We start from the raw sequence: 17,965 nt of genomic DNA, 5'->3' as shown, positions 1-17,965 counted from the left end.
GCACGATAGAGCTTCTTTAAGATCGAAAATAATACCTACTGTGGCATCTTCAATACAGGACATGAGCGATTTCATTGTGAGCATTAAGGTCAATGACAGTACTAACAGTATCTAAATGTAGTGAGTAGGTACCTACATTTATTGTGACTGTTGGCTGATTTTTTGTTGATTGACTACAGATGGTTACATTTCATTTAAATTTCCTCCAAAATGACGCGTAGCGTAGGTATTCAATTGCAATCAGTAAGATATCTTGGGATTCGTAGGTAGTAAGTAGGTAGCTGTCGATCAGAGACGAGTAAATCATACGGACTGGCAGTCGCTCTACAAAGTAGCGTTCTCATGGATTATGTTGTTATATCAAAATTTAGTAATAAGCGATTAGCACACATATTCGATTCTAAAACGAATTAAATGTGTATAGTAGATATGTATCTAGTCTCATTAGCGCAGCGTGATCAGGATTATTAATACACGGAATAGCGCCATCTAACATAAACTGTATAGTAAACAAGCAGTATAAACTTAATCTGAGATTGGTTCAAATTTAATTTGTAAGATTACAGTCGGAGTGGGACATGTAAAAGTAAATTAAAGCTTGTATTGTATAATGGGCTCAGTCTGGGTAATGTTTGTTCAATAAACACTTTGAACAACACGAATTTAATTCGAAAAGGTTAAATTCGCAATTATTTGTTACATTTTTGTAAGACTATTCGTGTTCAAATTGTAACATATTTTTTATTGCCTGTATATTTTTTTAAAGGTTTTGTTGAAAAGGAATATTACAATGAGAAATAAAAATTATGGCAACTTACCATAAACCCATTTTTTACGGCGAAAATAACGGAAAACTTATTTTTCACGATTCTTTTGCATCCATTTTGGCGCAGCCGTGTGTGATGTGAATGTGACGTCACAACTGGGGCGCGCGCGTTTAAGGGCCGTTTTTTCTCGCGGCGCGCGCGCCCCATTTACATTCGCAATTTGGAAGTTTCTGGGGTACAATAGATAGCAGGTTTATTATAGACATTTTAATCTCACGGGAAGTACAAAAAATTGACTTCTTCCAAAAAATTCATGCATGAAGCCAAATGAAGATCCTGAATTTTAGGTTTTCGTCCACCACAATGGGTTTCCGCCTTTAAAGGTTTGAAACTACAATTACAATACGAAAAAAAAATCTATAAAATTAATCCTTATCTTTATTAATTTCATATTTAAATATCCTAGCTGTTCCGTCATCTGACGTAGTCAGTATTACATTTTCATTTTCATTGAAACATAAATCTAGGACTTCCGATCTGTGGCCTGTCAACTGTAGCACTTTTTCACCGGAATTTCCCTGATATACCCGAATAGATCCATCCAGACACCCGGTAACAAGGTGGTCTTTCACCCATATCATCTTGGTGACTCCTACAATAGATTCATCGTCAGTTTTAGTGCACTGATGACGGACCATCTGTCTTGCCGTGTCCCAAATACCGACTTCACCGTTTAGTGTACCTGTAAAATGCATAAAACAAAACATTAATATTTGCTTTAATAAGTTAATATGAATTAAAATTATTCCGAATGCTATAAGTGATTCAACAGATACTGAATATGTTATATCACTCACTTATACTTATCTAAGAGTGGAACTTAATTAATTACCGCATTTGTAAAATTCGAATTTGTATGCAAAACACATCTGATCTGAACTCCTCATTTTATGCAGCTGCAGCGTTATTTTTTAATACAATTTTAGTAATATTTAATTACTTAAGATATATGCATGCTTGCACTTTTAATGAAAATCATGATTGATAAAATGATAATCCAAAATGGCATACCTAATGCAAACAATCCTAGCTGTGGATCTTGAGCGAAGGCAACTGTTTCTAAATCATTGTCTGCCTGCAGTTGCCCCACAACTTTGCCATTACTTGATGTCGTCAGAATAACTTTACCTGTAAAAAGGATAACATTAAATAACACTTAAGAAGCAATATTTTAACATCTTATATGTCAAGGTATAAGCAGAGACTAGTAAATATTCAAGTCAAAGAACCTCCATACAACACCGCATCGCCTTTTTACTATTTTTCCATTTTAATTTTAAATGCTTTATTATGCTTTGAACCGAATTTTGTGACTATAACTGTCGTTTGTCAAGTTTATGTTTTGATATTATAAACAGTAGGTGTATGCCAGTTTTCATATGCAAATAACTTTTTATACCACGTTAGTGGCAAACAAACATACGGCTCGCCAGATGATAAGCAGTCACGGCCTATGGATGCCTGCAACTCCAGAGGTGTTAGATGCGCGATGCCGACCCTAAATACCAAATAACTAAAACGTAAAAATATTAATTCACATCATGTACAACATTGATGATTCCTGTGTTGTTGTATGGGGGTTGGACAGTCTTCTTTATTTACTAGACTCTGATGTACGGCATACTGTTGGTTTGCAACCAAGCAGGACTTCCTTAACACTTTCAGTACAAAGCCATGTGGGATGACATTATTAGTAATCTTACCATCACTAGATATAGATGCCATAATATTATTCTCTGGATGTGTGTCAATAGCTGCTACCCTCATATCATGGACGTTAGTTTGAAGTTGATGAAGAACTGCATTTGTCTTCAGATCCCACACCTTCACTGCACCATCATCATAACCAGCAGCTAGGCGGACTCCATCTTTGAACATCTGGAAACATTATTAACAGTTATCTGTTAGGTACTAAATAAAAATATTAGATCAAGAACCTGAGGGCCTACCATGAAAAACTAAATTTATCTGCCTTTCTATTGCAGTGGAAGGCTCTAATATGGAAGTGTGATAGAGAGGCAAATAACAAGATTTTGACTTCAGTATCAGGTAACAATATTTTAATCACAGCTCACAACAATCACAAAAAGTAGATACTTAATAAACTCTTTAATTATTGTGTTAATTCTTCTTCTTCTTCCTCGCATTATCCCGGAATTTTTGCCACGGCTCATGGGAGCCTGGGGTCCGCTTGACAACTAATCCCATGATTTGACGTAGGCACTAATTTTTACGAAAGCAACTGCCATCTGACCTTCCAACCCAAAGGGGAAACTAGGCCTTATTGGGATTAGTCCGGTTTCCTCACGATGTTTTCCTTCACCAAAAAGCGACTGGTAAATATCAAATGATATTTCGTACATAAGTTCCGAAAAACTCATTGGTACGAGCCAGGGTTTGAACCCGCGACCTCCGGATTGTAAGTCGCACCCTCTTACCGCTAGGCCACCAGCGCTTTTTTTTTTTGTGTGTGTGTTAATTATTGCATAATAATTAAATCTATTGTGATGACAATTTTGGAAGCAAAAATTCGGCATTGTGAATTTGTCGAAGTAAAAAATGTTTGCAATATAACTTACCTTAGCACATTCCACTCTCGTGTTGTGACCTTGCAAAACTTTAATGTCACCGGAAGGTACTTTAAACACATAAATGTCCCCAGACACAGCTCCACAGATAAGAACCCTGGCTCCAAAGTGCCACAAGCCAAAAGTCAAGTCCTCTGCTTCAAATTCAAATGCAATAGGCCATGGCTCTTGTTGGTTTTCTTCTAAATTACATTTCCATACTTTAATCAAGCCAGACATGTCAGCTGTAGCAAGGTAGGCGCCATCAAAACTGAAGCCAACAAAAATAACTGAATCTTTGTGGCCAGTGCATTCAAAGACAACTTGTCCCGTCTGTACAGACCAGACAAAGGCTTTGTCATCCTCTCCCCCCGTCACAGCTAACTTTCCACTCGGGTGGAAGTCACAACAGAAGACGGAACCAACATGTTTGTTAAAAACGAGTATAGAGAGATCTTCTGGAGGCTCCATATCTGTATCCTCCTCTTCCTGGTCAGTGACCTCCTCCATGTTGTCGTCTACCAGCTCGTCCATCTCGTCCAAGTAGCCTAAGAATACGGCATCTTCCTCGTCCATGCCCGCGATTTCGTCGCCGCTGATTGACGACGGCGGAGTGTCCTCTTGATAAACCCTCATTGTTCTGCAATTTAATGTAATGCTCGTTAGTAAACGTGCCTCGCATGCACTTGCTTAGAACTTTAAGTGGTGAAAATAATATTTCTTCATACGGTGAGATATCAACACACTCATGGCATGACTTCGAAAACTTTCCATACTAACCTTACTTATTTAAAATATATAATCAATCTAAGTAAATAATCATTAATTAACGTACGTATCGGTTATAACAATAATTAATTATAAACAGAAAATTATAGAAATTAAATCGTCGACACGTGAACTAGTCAAAAGTCGTCAAACGTCAAATCACATTTTTCAATTTTCGGGATACCATTACAGAAACTGAAAAGTCCACAAGATTCTTAATTTAATACATGTCAGTAACAATAAACAAATGGATTAATTCAAACAATAATATTGAGCCAATAAATGAATATATTAACTATCGCTTAAGTACATTCTATTAATATATATATCTGGTTTAATTTTTATTACTTTAAAACTTTTCAAATGTCAAATAATAAACTCCCTGGAACTCCCTGATTATTGCTATGTTATTTATAATGGCAATACTCTTTTTTGCAAAGCTGTTTAAGCTTCAACTTAAAACGCTATGGAAAGCATAAAAATAAATCTTTTTTATAGATATGCTGTCCTATGTCACTGGCAGTCACAGACTAATAAGATAGCCGGTTTAAACTCTCGCGCGAGCCACGAGACGAGCCGCGAGCCGCGCCACGAGACGCGAGTGTAAGTGGTGGGCTCGCGGCTCGTCTCGTGGCTCGCAAGCTCGTCGAGCTAATATAATTTAAACACTAACGGCACGGCATAAGGTTTATAACCGAATGACAAGCCGAACGCGAGTGTAAGCGGTGGACTCGCGTCTCGTGGCGCGGCTAGCGGCTCGTCTCGTGGCTCGCGCGAGAGGCGAGAGTCTAAATTGGCTTGGTCATTTTGTAAAATTGTCAATACATTTGGTTTTAGGTTAGGTTGTTGTGAAATGAATATATTTTAATTATTCAAAGTCTCAAAATGGCTTCAATAAACAGAGGTAATAGTTAACTGCAGCTGCATGTATTTCCGCTTTTACTAGTGATTGATCAAGTCTAATCTGTTTCTCGTGTTTACAGGTCTTTTGCAAGTTCAAACGCCATTCCTTTTGGCACGGCGATTCAGAGGAAAGATCAACATTCAGAAACCTAGAAAGCCCCATTTCGAGAGGCAATTACTGATTGATTTCACAAAGCCATGGTATGTACCGCCAAAGAATTCGATGCCCGATATTGCACTGTGCGATCGGGGGGAGAAGAGAAGAAGTGAGGAAATTGATAATCCCTTCGAACGCATTCTGGCCAGAGAATGCTTAAATTGGTTCAACACATCCAAAATGGTTGTGTTTCTTCACAAAAATTCTATTGCAATGGAGGATAAAATGCCAATATTTGCTGCATTGAAGAAAAATGACATGCATTTAAGGACATATGGCAAAAAAATAGTGTCCATGGCTACTAACGGGACACGGTATGAGGCTGTCAATCATTTGTTTACTTCTCACCAAGAAATAATATTTGGTCAACCTGCAAGTGTCGCAAAGATGTTTAATATTATGAAGAAAGCTCCACAACTGGTGATCATGGGTTTGTATTCTTTTAATGTGTTAAAGGTTTGATTAATTGATGAGTCATGACTGATAGGTCTTATTTTCAATCCAATGGGTAACATTTTAGTCATGATTATCTTATCGTCAGTGTAAGCATTTAAGAATCATATCATCATATCGGTTCCTGTTTGATACAACTAGTTTTCAAATGGACAATACCATTAAGCTAAGCATATAATACCTTCTACAATATTTTTATATTATTCAATCTTCCTACAGCGGGGATCATTCAAGACAGATTAATGTCTAAAAATGAATTGGTTGAGTTCAGCAAATTACCCAACTTGGATGTAGCTAGAAGTCAGCTATGTTCCATCCTACAAAGTGCCGGATCCAGCCTCGTGGGACAACTGAACCAGGCCCAGCAAATGCTTGTCTCAAACCTAGACCAACATGTGGAACTTCAGAACAAATCAGAACCACCTGCGGAGAGTAAAGAACCTATAGAACCTAAAGAATCCTAGAATAATTTATAGAGAAGTTATTGAAATATAAGAGCAGTTTAGATGCATTAAAAGGTAATTTAACTTTACTTTTTATTTTTAAAAACCTTATTACCTATTGGGAAATAATTTCAGAAATATGTAAGAATAATATACACTAATGGCGTTATTCATAAACATCTGTCAAATCTAACAAACCATTGATAATTGTTTGTCCATGTCATTTTGATATTTCTGTTTGTTAGGAGACAAAATTTAGCAGAGGTTTGTAAGAGGTTGCTAAGTTTTATGAACAAGGGAGTATACTCTACATACCTGCCAAGTGTCTAAAACAGTAAGCACTTAAAATGACTACAACCTATATTCTAATATATAGGCTTCTCTCTGCACAGTATCTAGAAAGTATTTGGTTGATTAATTGGAATTGGGCTAGCGTGGGGACTATAGCCCAAGCCCTCTCGCGCATGAGAGGAGGCCTGTGCCCAGCAGTGGGACATATATAGGCTCAAATTATTATTATTATTATTTAATTGGAACCTGTGCAACGTATCAGGCCTTTAACATCTTGACAGATGATTTAGGTGCATCATATATTCTTATTATAAAGAAATTCAAAAGTATGTATGAAGTCCCCAATCCACAATGGACAAGCATGGATAGTATAGTATAGGTCAAATTTATTGTAAAACTAGTGACCCGCCCCGGCTTCGCACGGTTTAACAAATTATACATAAACCGTCCTCTTGAATCTCTTTATCTATTAAAAAAAAACCGCATCAAAATCCGTTGCGTAGTTTTAAAGATCTAAGCATACAGACAGACAGACAGCGGGAAGCGACTTTGTTTTATACTATGTAGTGATGAGAGGAAGCAACGGCCCTCAGGTAGAAGTAGATAGGGTGGGATTTTTTTTTATATTACTTTCATCTGCCATCGGCTTTCATAGCCATAATCAGATTGTATGTATCTATACATTTCTTTTTTCAAGGTGGTGGTCCATTAACCACCATTCCTTTTATGTGAAGAGAGGGGGTGGGTTATTCTCTCTGGTCTAGTTCCAAGATCTGCCACCTATTGAGTCTTGTGATGTTATTGGTGTTGTTTAATAGGTCTCTGGCAAGTTCGTTCTCATGATTTGTTAGCCTTTCTTTATATTTCTTTGAGAAGCTATTTACTTCCTCATTGATAGTTGGTATATGTAGGTAGGTAGGTAGGTATAGGTAGTCATGTATTTCCTTATTTCGGGCACACCAGGGTGCACAAGATATTGTTCTGAGAATATAGGGTGGAAATGGTGATATTAATATTACACTGATTGTTGTCCAATGGGACAATGACAATGGGATAGTGATCAAGCTCTTAATTTTTTCCTATAATTATGTGATAATGTATAATCGTCATGATTGATACTTGATACACTAATATGATGAGACTATTAGTTTTTGTAGTTAAGGATCAAAGAATTACTCTGTCACATAATATTTATTATTTTAATAATAAATGTGGAACTTTAAACGCAATCTTTGGCAGGTGTTAAATTTACATTAAATCTTAATGTCTAATCTAAAAGAGATCAATTAAACAACGAAAATGACCTACTCTAACCATATATAACATTAAGGCAATAGGCAGTCACTCGGGCTACTTAAATATTAAAGAAAAGTTGAGCAAATCTTATTTAAAATGGCACATAAATTTAGATATAATTCGTCATGAATTTTTGGTCATGGAATACTAGTACACTTTAATATAACATTTGTACAAGTACACTTTAACCAATATTGATAGAGTCAGACCAAGATAATTCTGCAGCGATTTTAATAGTAAAGACATGCAAGTGTTATTTTAAACGTCAAACTTCTATGAAATTATGACGTTTTAAATAACACTTGCACGTCCGTGCTATAAAAATCGCTGCAGAGTTATCTTGGCCTTACTCTAAATATTTCGTACCTGAGTCATTTTGTGAATTCATTCAACAATATTTATAGTAATTACTTACGTATATCACACACCTTTAAAATCGTAACATTCTTATAGTAAAAGTCTTAACTAATACCTAAATATGTTTGAATACAGTAGTCACTGAAGCAGTTAATTCTTTTTTGAAGCGGTAATGGTTGCAAGAATACGCTTAAGTGTAATTTAAAATACTCTTTGTAACACGGCTACAATCGTCTCCCAATCATCTTGCGAAAGTCCATAATTTGCTTCTGAAACAGCTCGTGTGGCAAGGTGTCGAATTATGGCAGTACAGGACATTTAATCAATCAAGTAGCACATATCAGTGCATTGTACGGGGTGAAGAAAATCACATAAAAGTTGTGGTAAGTACGAACGTTCTACGGGGCAATGAGGCGCGTGGTGGCGCTAGCAAGGGCCGTGAGGGCCACCGCAGCCTCCACCTCGTCCCGGTCGTGCCTGGACGTGGTGTTGACGACCCGCTGCGGGCGCGCCTCGACCCGCCGCCGCTTCCCGTCCGCCCACCACGAGTAGTTCATCTCACTCGGCTGAAACCTCGCTGCGCTCTCCAACCACTTGCTAAGGAGTAAGGGACTCGTGATTTTCTTCGACTCGCCTAGACATTGTTGCTGCTCGCTATAGGAGTTGTTGTTGAAAAATTCGCATTTTTCTTTAGAATGTATGGAGGAGTCGGAGTCCTCTTGGTAGTGTGGTTCCGGGCTGTCGTGTTCAGTCTCGAAGTCTATTGATTCGTAGTTGGAGCTGGTCGGCTCTGGTTCGCTCCAGATGCTATCGTCGGAGCTGATGCTGAACTGCTCCACGTTGCCCTGAGCGCGGTCGTTGTATGTGCGGATGAGGTGGCCCCATGTTTGTTGGTTTCGATCCGCGTTCACGTTTTTCAGTTTGCGCCGCCAGTTGGCAAACCAGTTGCAAATCTGTGGAAAAAAAAATCATCAAAGAAGGGTAGAGTTGTGAAAATGTTACCTAACCCCGGGCACCTGCTTTAAAATATCGTGCAATTGGTTCGACTATTTGTGACCAATGTTTTAAGTTTTCAAAAACTTTCCTTTTTTTATTTTTTGGTAAAATTTGGCATTTCGCATTTACCAGGAGCCCGGTGTTAGGTAACATTTTCACAACTCTACCCTTTTTTGTGTACCTATATATGTCGCAGTCGGATCGTATAATCCGCCGTATTACATTACGGCTAGCCGTTTTCAAAAACGGGCGTTTTGAAATGCGGCGGTTCAACGATTAGCCGGATTGAATGCGGCTGAATGAGAATCCGCCGGAATGTTTTCGGCGCCATACGTTCTTCAACACGGCTAGCCGTAATGTAATAGGTACAGCGAGTCATTAGCCGCCACTTTGACAGTTTTTAGTTCCCATTTTTAACACTCGTGGCGCTGCCTGACATAACAACAACAAACTATGAAAAACGCTGGGGTGTCCATCAAATCTGGAGTTCGTCGGACTGTTTCTTTTCAAAAAACATTTCCTTCGCAACCTAAATAAAAATACTAAAAAATACTTGATTCTAAATAGACGGAGCCCCGCTTCGCGGCTCCTACGAGTATTTCTAAGCGGTTTGCCCTTCGGACATCTGAAGTTACCTAACGAACCTAACCTACCTACCTATTGATTTTGTGAGACGTCCGTGAAAACATTACACTTTGGGGAAAAAAGCGTAGGTAGGTAAGTAGGTTAGGTTCGTTAGGTAGCTTTAGATGCCCGAAGGGCAAACCGCCCAGAAACGGCAAACCGTCTATTTAAGTTGTGAAGGAAATGTTTTGGAAAAGAAACACATGTAGTGCGGTGGGACCATGGTAAAAATAAATTAAATTGCAAACATTGTCAAACTCCGGTTACGTAGGCGACCGAAAGAACTGGTCACTCTACAATCTAAATAGTGGTACGATGCGGCTAAACGTAGGCCGCGTTATTGAAGAACGCATCGCAATGACAATCCGGTTAATCGTCGAACCGCCGCATTTCAAAACGCCCCTGTTTTTGAAAACGGCTAGCCATAATGTAATACGGCGGATTATACGATCTGACTACGACATATACAGCAGCAGCATTTTTAGAGTCGCTTAATAATTGATTATAATATAATAGGTATCGAAATTCTTCACCCATTTGCGCCTTTGCATCAGGTGAGTGAAGGTCTAAGCCCTAGCCCTAAAATATCCCCGACAAAGTTCCGTTTCGGGCAAGTATAATATGTATGTAGGTAGGTATAATGTGGTGTGGACGGTGTGGTACGTGTATGGTCTGCACTGCGTCTAAGTGTAAGGCCTGAGTGGACGCTCGAGTTGGTCGTGCAGCGGGGCGGGGCGTGCGGCGTGCATGTTAAACAAATGCAAGCGTATAGGAGCGGCCTTAGTGCACGCTGCTCAAATTACTTGAGAACCCGACGCCACGCTGCACGCCCCGCCGAACGCTCCGCTCCGAGCGTCCATTCAGGCCTTACACTAAGTGTCAATAAGCAGTGTAAAAATCTATCGCATATTAAATCACAGTTGTTTACTGTCATATAATTTGCTTCCATACTTTTGGCCTCCGGGGGTGTACACTTTGTACCAATAATTAACGGATTTACGGATTTAAAATGTGTAATTTTGAATCAGTTGTCTGAACTTTTCAGTAGGTCCCTAAATAGGTAGTGTTACACGTAGTATAGCTAAATACATACTCGTATAAGTGTTCGTAAGCGTAGGTAAATACATAGTCTTAGTTTAATGAATATTCCACTGAACTCATTCTCAACCGTACCTACCTAACTAAGCATGCCACAAATTTCATTATAATTCTTGAAAAACAATGTGCGCGGCCAGTCGGCCACGGAAAGTATCCGTGTTAAAGTTTTGGAAATAAATAATAAGATTTCTTGTTAGCTAACTATAAATACTGGAAATAATACAAATCTCGTGGTTAACAAAGCAGTGACAAAAATAGTGCCTATTTAGGTATGTACAAATAGCAATTCTTGGCACGCTTCCAATTAGGTTGGTAGCAGGCACAAACATGATACATTACATGAAGTTTTTTAGCAGCTCGTATTTAAATGAGACTTGATAATACTTAGTTATGTAACAAATATACATATTCGGGTACCTGAATGTAGGTAAGGCCTGTTTCATCCGCGAGGTATTTCTTTTCTTCTCGATTAGGATAGGGATTGTCTCTTCGACGCACTAGCCAATCCTTTAAATACCGCTTTATTTCTGGCGTGAATAACCTTTTCTGAGGCCGCTGGCCTGCAACTAGACTCCTTCTGTAATTTTACGAGTACCATGTAAAGTTTATGTTTGACATTCGTTTACGTGCTGTGAAAACATGATGAATAACAAAACACGCACGATTCGTAGAGGCTTTTGCATAAAGGATCTTCGTTCTGTTAGCTAGTGCGTGACGCACAAAGAAACTTGTCCCTCCAGGCTGAAAGTATATTGAGTCATGTCAGCGCACTCACCGTGTGTATCGTCTGTTTCTCACCGGCCTCAAGGACTTGACGCTGTCCTCTTTGGCCGGGGACCCCTCCATTGTTTCGCCTTTTGCTTCACTTGGGTTTTGAATTAGAGTCATTTGAATATTTAGGTACGATTAAGTTTGGTGTAAGTGCACAGTCACTAGACACGGGCGAGCACGTGCGTAGGGCGCCGCAGCTTGAGACACGACTCGTGTCTTGCCGCGCTGCCGCTGCGGGGGATGCTTGGTGATCTATTAAAAAAATAAGGACATGATGACACAAATAGATTGTCTTTCGAACACGGCTACACACTGTCTAATCACTCGGAATCGTCGCATAGTGCACTACGGTCCGTCAATGCGTTGATGTAACGCAAACATGACGGTCACATTCCACAGTTCACTTTTAGATGTTATTAGCTCCAATTATTTTACTTACATGGAAATCGGCAATTTGGCGACGAGTACCGTGAACAGATTTATCGAGCTTTGGTTAAACGTGCCGGTTAATAGTTTTATATTCAGCAATCGCAAATAAGAATAAAAAACATAACTAGGTATTACGTGTGCTAGGGTCATTGTTCTTGTTATTAAATGAGCGGTAAAATCAGTGTAGGTATACTAAACTAGAGGTCATACGTGTTTTAGTCGGCGGATAATGACGGTGTTTCTCAGTGGTGATGTTTTTAATAGGTATGTGGGATAAAAAATGGACGTACCTGTCTGCGGGAAAGCTCGGTGCGTGTGTGAAAATGGCGTCGGATAAGCGCGGGCGACGGCAGCGCCGCGCGGCTGCGCGCGCGCCACCGCTGCAAATCGCGTTATTTCAGGATGTCTCCCGCGAAGTCTTCAAAACACCTCTGGCGGCAGATAAACTTGTAAATATTTTATACAACTATTTATACATTGTTTACATCCTTGACATTGTATTTTTTTTTCAGGCCAGTTGACTTCACAGATGGAGTGGAAGTAGATACTGAATCGCGTAACGAAGTGTTTCTTAGAACACGATGCCGTGATAATCTGCGTGTTTTTACTAATTTATGTTAAGTGCAACATCATAAATTGTAAATAGTGACCTCCAAATACCTCCATTCGTGACGTTCTTATTTAATGTAAACAAGTTAAGCACTTACCTATAATTAAAAACATAGATAATAGTGTTGGTAACGAAGTAGGTACCTAGTTAATTAGTAATTTACTAATGAATTTACATTTAACAATCACCTATTTACTACTATACACTAGCATTTATTGCTACTTAATCTAGGTAACTATTTTGTTTCATTTCCTACTTCTCAATTAACTGATTTACCCACTTTAATTAACTGATCCAACTAACGAACAGAAATTTGTATGGTAAGTGTAGTGAGAAAGATTGATTTAACGGATAGCCTTAGCGTAATATACATAAGGTTCAAATTCATAACTGACAAATATTGGTTCTTACGTTGTGGCGACTAGATACCTACATATTTTTCATAAGTCGAATCTGAATTGATATTATTTATGTACTTACTACCATACTTTTCTAGGAGGGATATAATTTTTTAGGGTTCTATATCCAAAATGGCAAAAACGTAACTCTTATAAGTACTTTGTCCGTCCGTGCATCTTTCTGTGCGTCCGGCTGTCCGTCTGTCTCTCCGTATTGGCACAGCCGTTTCACTCGGAATTTCATTATACATAGTTAGCTAAATTTTGATGAAATTTGGAACACAGAATGTATTTCGAGAGCCGCTACGTTGTTTAGAAATTAAAATAATTAAAATATTTTTTTGGGTCACGACATACATACATATAACTAAAAGTATTTTTTTTTGTAATAATCAATGTACGTATGACAAATCAGTCCAAAGGTCTTTAAAAACTACTTTTTAAGTTTTCTAAGAAAATTTTTGAAAATAATCGCTTAACTGTGTCTCTTTTGACATCTGACAGGTCAAAACCATTAACAATTTCGGAACAAGAAACAAAAATCAGAATCGGGCTCCTACTCCCACAGTAAACTCAATCAAAATCACAGTACTTAAACAAAATCAAATAGCAAAAAAGCGGCCAAGTGCGAGTCGGACTCGCCCATGAAGGGTTCCGTATTTAGGCGATTTATGACGTGTTAAAAAAAAAACTACTTGCTAGATCTCGTTCAAACCAATTTTTGGTGGAAGCTTACATGGTAATGTACATCATATATTTTTTTTAGTTTTATCATTCTCTTATTTTAGAAGTTACAGGGGGGGGGACACACATTTTACCACTTTGGAAGTGTCTCTCGCGCAAACTATTCAGTTTAGAAAAAAATGATATTAGAAACCTCAATATCATTTTTGAAGACCTATCCATAGATACCCCACACGTATGGGTTTGATGAAAAAAAAAAATTTGAGTTTCAGTTCGAAGTATGGGGAACCCCAAAAATTTATTGTTTTTTTTCTATTTTTGTGTGAAAATCTTAATGCGGTTCACAGAATACATCTACTTACCAAGTTTCAACAGTATAGTTCTTATAGTTTCGGAGAAAAGTGGCTGTGACATACGGACGGACAGACAGACGGACAGACAGACAGACAGACATGACGAATCTATAAGGGTTCCGTTTTTTGCCATTTGGCTACGGAACCCTAAAAATGGACTCTCCCATACAAAATATTAACATCAGCCAACCAAAACATATAATATGGAAGAGTAAATTTTATTTTCGCGCTTCTGGGGTTATTCTAATAGTAAAAGTTGCTCAGTGTGAGCTACTACATATTTACCCCGTAAATTATTATTACATAGGTGATAAAATCCTCTATGGAAATTGATAAGCAGGGGCTGCAAACTGACCTTTTTTCACCCGATTCTATAATAACTATACCTACTTATTCGTGTGCAGGTAAATGTCAATACATGTAGATCTATTTTTTGGCTAAATAATGTGGTTCTATCTATGATAAAATATATCCAAATGTAACGGTAATAGAGAATTTGATAAAAAGAGAAATTTATATGGATACCAAAGTAACCTTTTTGTTGGTCTTAAGTAGGTAATAGCTTACTTACACAGGATTTCAAATGTAGATTTGAGGCACGACGATTTTTTTCTTGTGGAATTAAGATTTTAGTACCTATTAGCCACAAGACACACGTTACAAATTTAAAATTACAGTAAAACCCGAGTCATAACTAATAATACTAATAATAATGAGTTCTAGTGGTTAGCTCTTCCAATTAATTACTTAAGATGTAAATGGCGCAGGTACTCTTAACTTCCGCATCCCTATTCTGTAAGAACTTAAGTTAATAACATTCAAAGAAAAATAAAATTTCCTCGAAATATGAAAATTGGGAAATAAAGCAATTTAGTTTTGCATAGAGACTTCTAAAGCCTAGTGATTTATACTGACTTAGGTACTTACTTTATTTATAAGTAGCAAGGTTTTCGCGCTGAAATAACGAGTCAGGAAATAACCGTTTTATCCATTGCATTTTCCAGTAAGTATCTCTACTCTACCTAAACGCAAGATCTCTACCAATTTTTCCATTCAAATTTTTCCCGGCGCCCATTCGTTCGGCGTGGCCCACCAGAATTTCGCCTTCCTTGTCGCAAGCCCGTGTCCCGCAATATTGCATCTTTGTCAGCCGGCGTGCGTACTCGGCAACACTCGGCGCTCCACAAGTCCCCCTGTCAGTGTCAGTCCCTCGAACACGAGCCGCCGTGTGGCCGACTCGGTAATGTCTGACGTCAATGCAACTTTGCCCATTCCGGTTCCGTAAAAAATGGTAACTGAAAGTGATTCAGTCTTGTAAGAGAGCCCGCGGCGAGGTGTCGTAGTGTAGTAGGTATTCGTATTTGCTAATCGCAGTGCCGGCGCGGATTACCGCCGGAACGCGATCGCGTCTAACCTGCCCACGTGCGTTTGGCGTTTACGCGATTGATTTTTGCGGAATGGGTGAACAGACGTACGCCGGCGGCGAAAAAGTTGTTTTGAAACGTAAAATAACACTGTTCAATGGAGTGGGGATTATTATCGGGACGATCATCGGCTCCGGCATTTTCATTTCTCCCGCGGGAGTTTTCAACAATACCGGGTAAGCTTAATGTTTAAATTTCCCGCCTGTCTTGCATCATCCTTTTGTGTTTATAGATCTCGCACGTGACGGCTCCATGGCAACCGCTTGAAAGTTTTCGAATTATACCTACAGTAAAACGGGTCACGGTTTTGAGGGTTTTGATTACAATGAATACAACGGCCACGATATTTTTTTGTTCATTTTCCTAAGTTGTTTTTGTAAATTCTTGGCTCTATGATTTTATTTATTACATTGCGTTTATTATCAATTATGTATTTAAAATGTAATAAATTGTAAAGTAATTAAATGTTTGGCTAATTTAGGTTAATTTTTTTTTATAGTTTATTCAAGTAGGCATAATTACAATGCGCTTATGAACGTCAAATAAAGCTAGGTAGACCAGCTCCAACCCTACACCTCTGCCCCGAGAAGATTTAAATCCCCCCTCATTCATTAAAATGATACCTGTAGGTTTACCTAATGTACAAAATAATAATGATAAAAAAAAGGTAAGTACAATTTTGATTGCACTCCGCTCTATCACTAACTAATTAACTATGAGGAACAAGTGCGAGTCGGACTCGCGCACGGAGGGTTCCGCACCATCAACAAAAAATAGAGCAAAACAAGCAAAAAAACGGTCACCCATCCAAGTACTGACCTCGCCCGACGTTGCTTAACTTCGGTCAAAAATCACGTTTGTTGTATGGGAGCCCCACTTAAATCTTTATTTAATTCTGTTTTTAGTATTTGTTGTTATAGCGGCAACAGAAATACATCATCTGTGAAAATTTCAACTGTCTAGCTATCACGGTTCGTGAGATACAGCCCGGTGACAGACGGACGGACGGACAGCGGAGTCTTAGTAATAGGGTCCCGTTTTTACCCTTTGGGTACGGAACCCTAAAAATTAGTTGACATAAACATACTGCCAAAATCATAATATTTAACTACTACTTCCATCATATTTTTAAGACCGTCTGTTGTTACCTAATTATTATTATTATTTTTTGTAATTTTACATGGAAAATGTAATGTTATGTTGGTGAAATTATAGTTATTTGTTTTACAAGGGGGGACAGTTGTTGTTTAACTCCTCGTGCTAATATTAACCTGCAACCTAAGCAAGCGAAAGATTCTAAAATGAAATAAAAATCTTTATTTACAGGCAACTATTGGTACGTACTTATTATAATAGAGATCGGACAAATTTGCGTCATTGCTCGCAATAATATGGACATGACTCCAAAATTGATTAAATAATTAATCATTTAATTAATTTCTTACCTGAGGTTTAATTTTGATTCCTAATCAATAAATAACACAAAGATTCTTATAATGTAAATTTATTAAAAAAAAAATCTGTGTTTTCGCAATTTTCTGTAGGTACTCATTTTTTTATATCAATAATATATTTAAGTGCTATTTATTGACTAGGGAATAAAATTAAATCTCAGGTAAAAAAATAATTAAATGATTAATTATTTAATCAAATTTGGAGTCATGACCACATTATTGCGAGCAATGACGCCAATCTGTCCGATCTCTGTATATAATTGATAAAATATATAGGTACGTAATAAATACTTGCATGAATACATATTTGAGCTCTACCTACTTACTCTACCTAAAATATGTATGTCTAATATAAATCTATTATTATCTATAAATCTAAAATTAATAAATCTATTTGGTTATTTATCCAAGGCCTTCCTTTTCATTTTACACCTACTTAGTCGGATTAAAAAATTAAATGATCTCAAACTAAGTCATTTCTTAAGTCAGTATGTTTTTTCACAGGGTTTTCCCCTTGGGTAAAAGTGGTAAAACCCGTAGGTAGGTGGTAAATTTATTCCAGCACCGGCAACAAAACAAAAAGGTTCAGTAGGTGGTTTTTATGGAAAATATTGGTAGAGAATGTAGAGGTCTTGCTTATCACTAAAAAGATACTGGAATCAATGATTTATATATTTATAACTCAAGATAGGTTATAGGCGTTCCAAAATTGAAGCGCTTAACTTGTGCCAAATTTGACAAGTTGTCTTTAGACGCGGCTGGACAAGCGATAAAGATGGACGTGTTAACGAGCTCCCGCACACTGAAAGAGAAAGAGACGACCTTATGTTTAACAACGAGTGTGACAAAGATGGATGGAATGAGAAAATTAATCAAAAATAACAGATTCTTCGTAGGCACAGAAATAAATATGGAAGTATTTTTTGTGCTCCTCAAGTATGAGTATAACCTATCTATGGTTATATAATATATCATTGACTGGAATATGCAATGAATACATTGGTTATTGTTAGGTAGGTTTTTGCTAGTACCTATAGTTTATCTAGACTTACACATTCGTCG

At 37.9% G+C, this 17,965-nt stretch overlaps 4 protein-coding genes across 5 annotated transcripts in view; 2 read left to right on the top strand and 2 right to left on the bottom strand.

Annotated features, from left to right (window-relative positions):
• Positions 1 to 1,187: 1,187 nt before the first annotated feature.
• LOC134647908 (angio-associated migratory cell protein) lies at positions 1,188 to 4,145 on the bottom strand. Its single transcript, XM_063502281.1, has 4 exons — positions 3,407 to 4,145; positions 2,531 to 2,705; positions 1,839 to 1,955; positions 1,188 to 1,509 (listed from the first exon to the last, which is right to left on the bottom strand). The coding sequence occupies exons 1-4, from the start codon at positions 4,028 to 4,030 to the stop codon at positions 1,193 to 1,195; spliced, it is 1,233 nt and encodes a 410-aa protein (XP_063358351.1). The 5' UTR covers positions 4,031 to 4,145; the 3' UTR covers positions 1,188 to 1,192.
• Positions 4,146 to 4,963: 818 nt separating this feature from the next.
• LOC134647907 (large ribosomal subunit protein uL10m) lies at positions 4,964 to 6,207 on the top strand. The gene is made up of 3 exons (XM_063502279.1): positions 4,964 to 5,066; positions 5,146 to 5,652; positions 5,895 to 6,207. The coding sequence occupies exons 1-3, from the start codon at positions 5,048 to 5,050 to the stop codon at positions 6,137 to 6,139; spliced, it is 771 nt and encodes a 256-aa protein (XP_063358349.1). The 5' UTR covers positions 4,964 to 5,047; the 3' UTR covers positions 6,140 to 6,207.
• Positions 6,208 to 8,326: 2,119 nt separating this feature from the next.
• Positions 8,327 to 12,418, bottom strand: LOC134648455 (homeobox protein Mohawk). Of its 2 annotated transcripts, XM_063502976.1 has the most exons (4): positions 12,271 to 12,418; positions 11,556 to 11,803; positions 11,198 to 11,357; positions 8,327 to 9,015 (listed from the first exon to the last, which is right to left on the bottom strand). In XM_063502976.1, exons 2-4 carry the CDS (start codon positions 11,666 to 11,668, stop codon positions 8,461 to 8,463), a joined length of 828 nt encoding a protein of 275 aa, XP_063359046.1. In that variant the 5' UTR covers positions 11,669 to 11,803; positions 12,271 to 12,418; the 3' UTR covers positions 8,327 to 8,460. The 2 variants fall into 2 exon arrangements, with proteins under 2 accessions (XP_063359046.1, XP_063359047.1); XM_063502977.1 differs by lacking the exon at positions 12,271 to 12,418 and having other exon boundaries at positions 11,556 to 12,192.
• Positions 12,419 to 15,219: 2,801 nt separating this feature from the next.
• LOC134647982 (large neutral amino acids transporter small subunit 2) overlaps positions 15,220 to 17,965 on the top strand; it is a 40,993-nt gene continuing 38,247 nt past the window's right edge. The window contains exon 1 of the mRNA XM_063502403.1: positions 15,220 to 15,625. Coding sequence (XP_063358473.1) covers positions 15,483 to 15,625 — 143 coding nt within the window. The 5' untranslated portion in view covers positions 15,220 to 15,482. The remainder of the gene's footprint in view (positions 15,626 to 17,965) is intronic.

This window comes from Cydia amplana, chromosome 5, assembly GCF_948474715.1.
Source record: "Cydia amplana chromosome 5, ilCydAmpl1.1, whole genome shotgun sequence".
NCBI classification, from domain to species: domain Eukaryota; kingdom Metazoa; phylum Arthropoda; class Insecta; order Lepidoptera; family Tortricidae; genus Cydia; species Cydia amplana.
The sequence above is the reverse complement of the archived record's forward strand: the minus strand, read 5'-3'. Positions and strand labels throughout refer to the sequence as shown.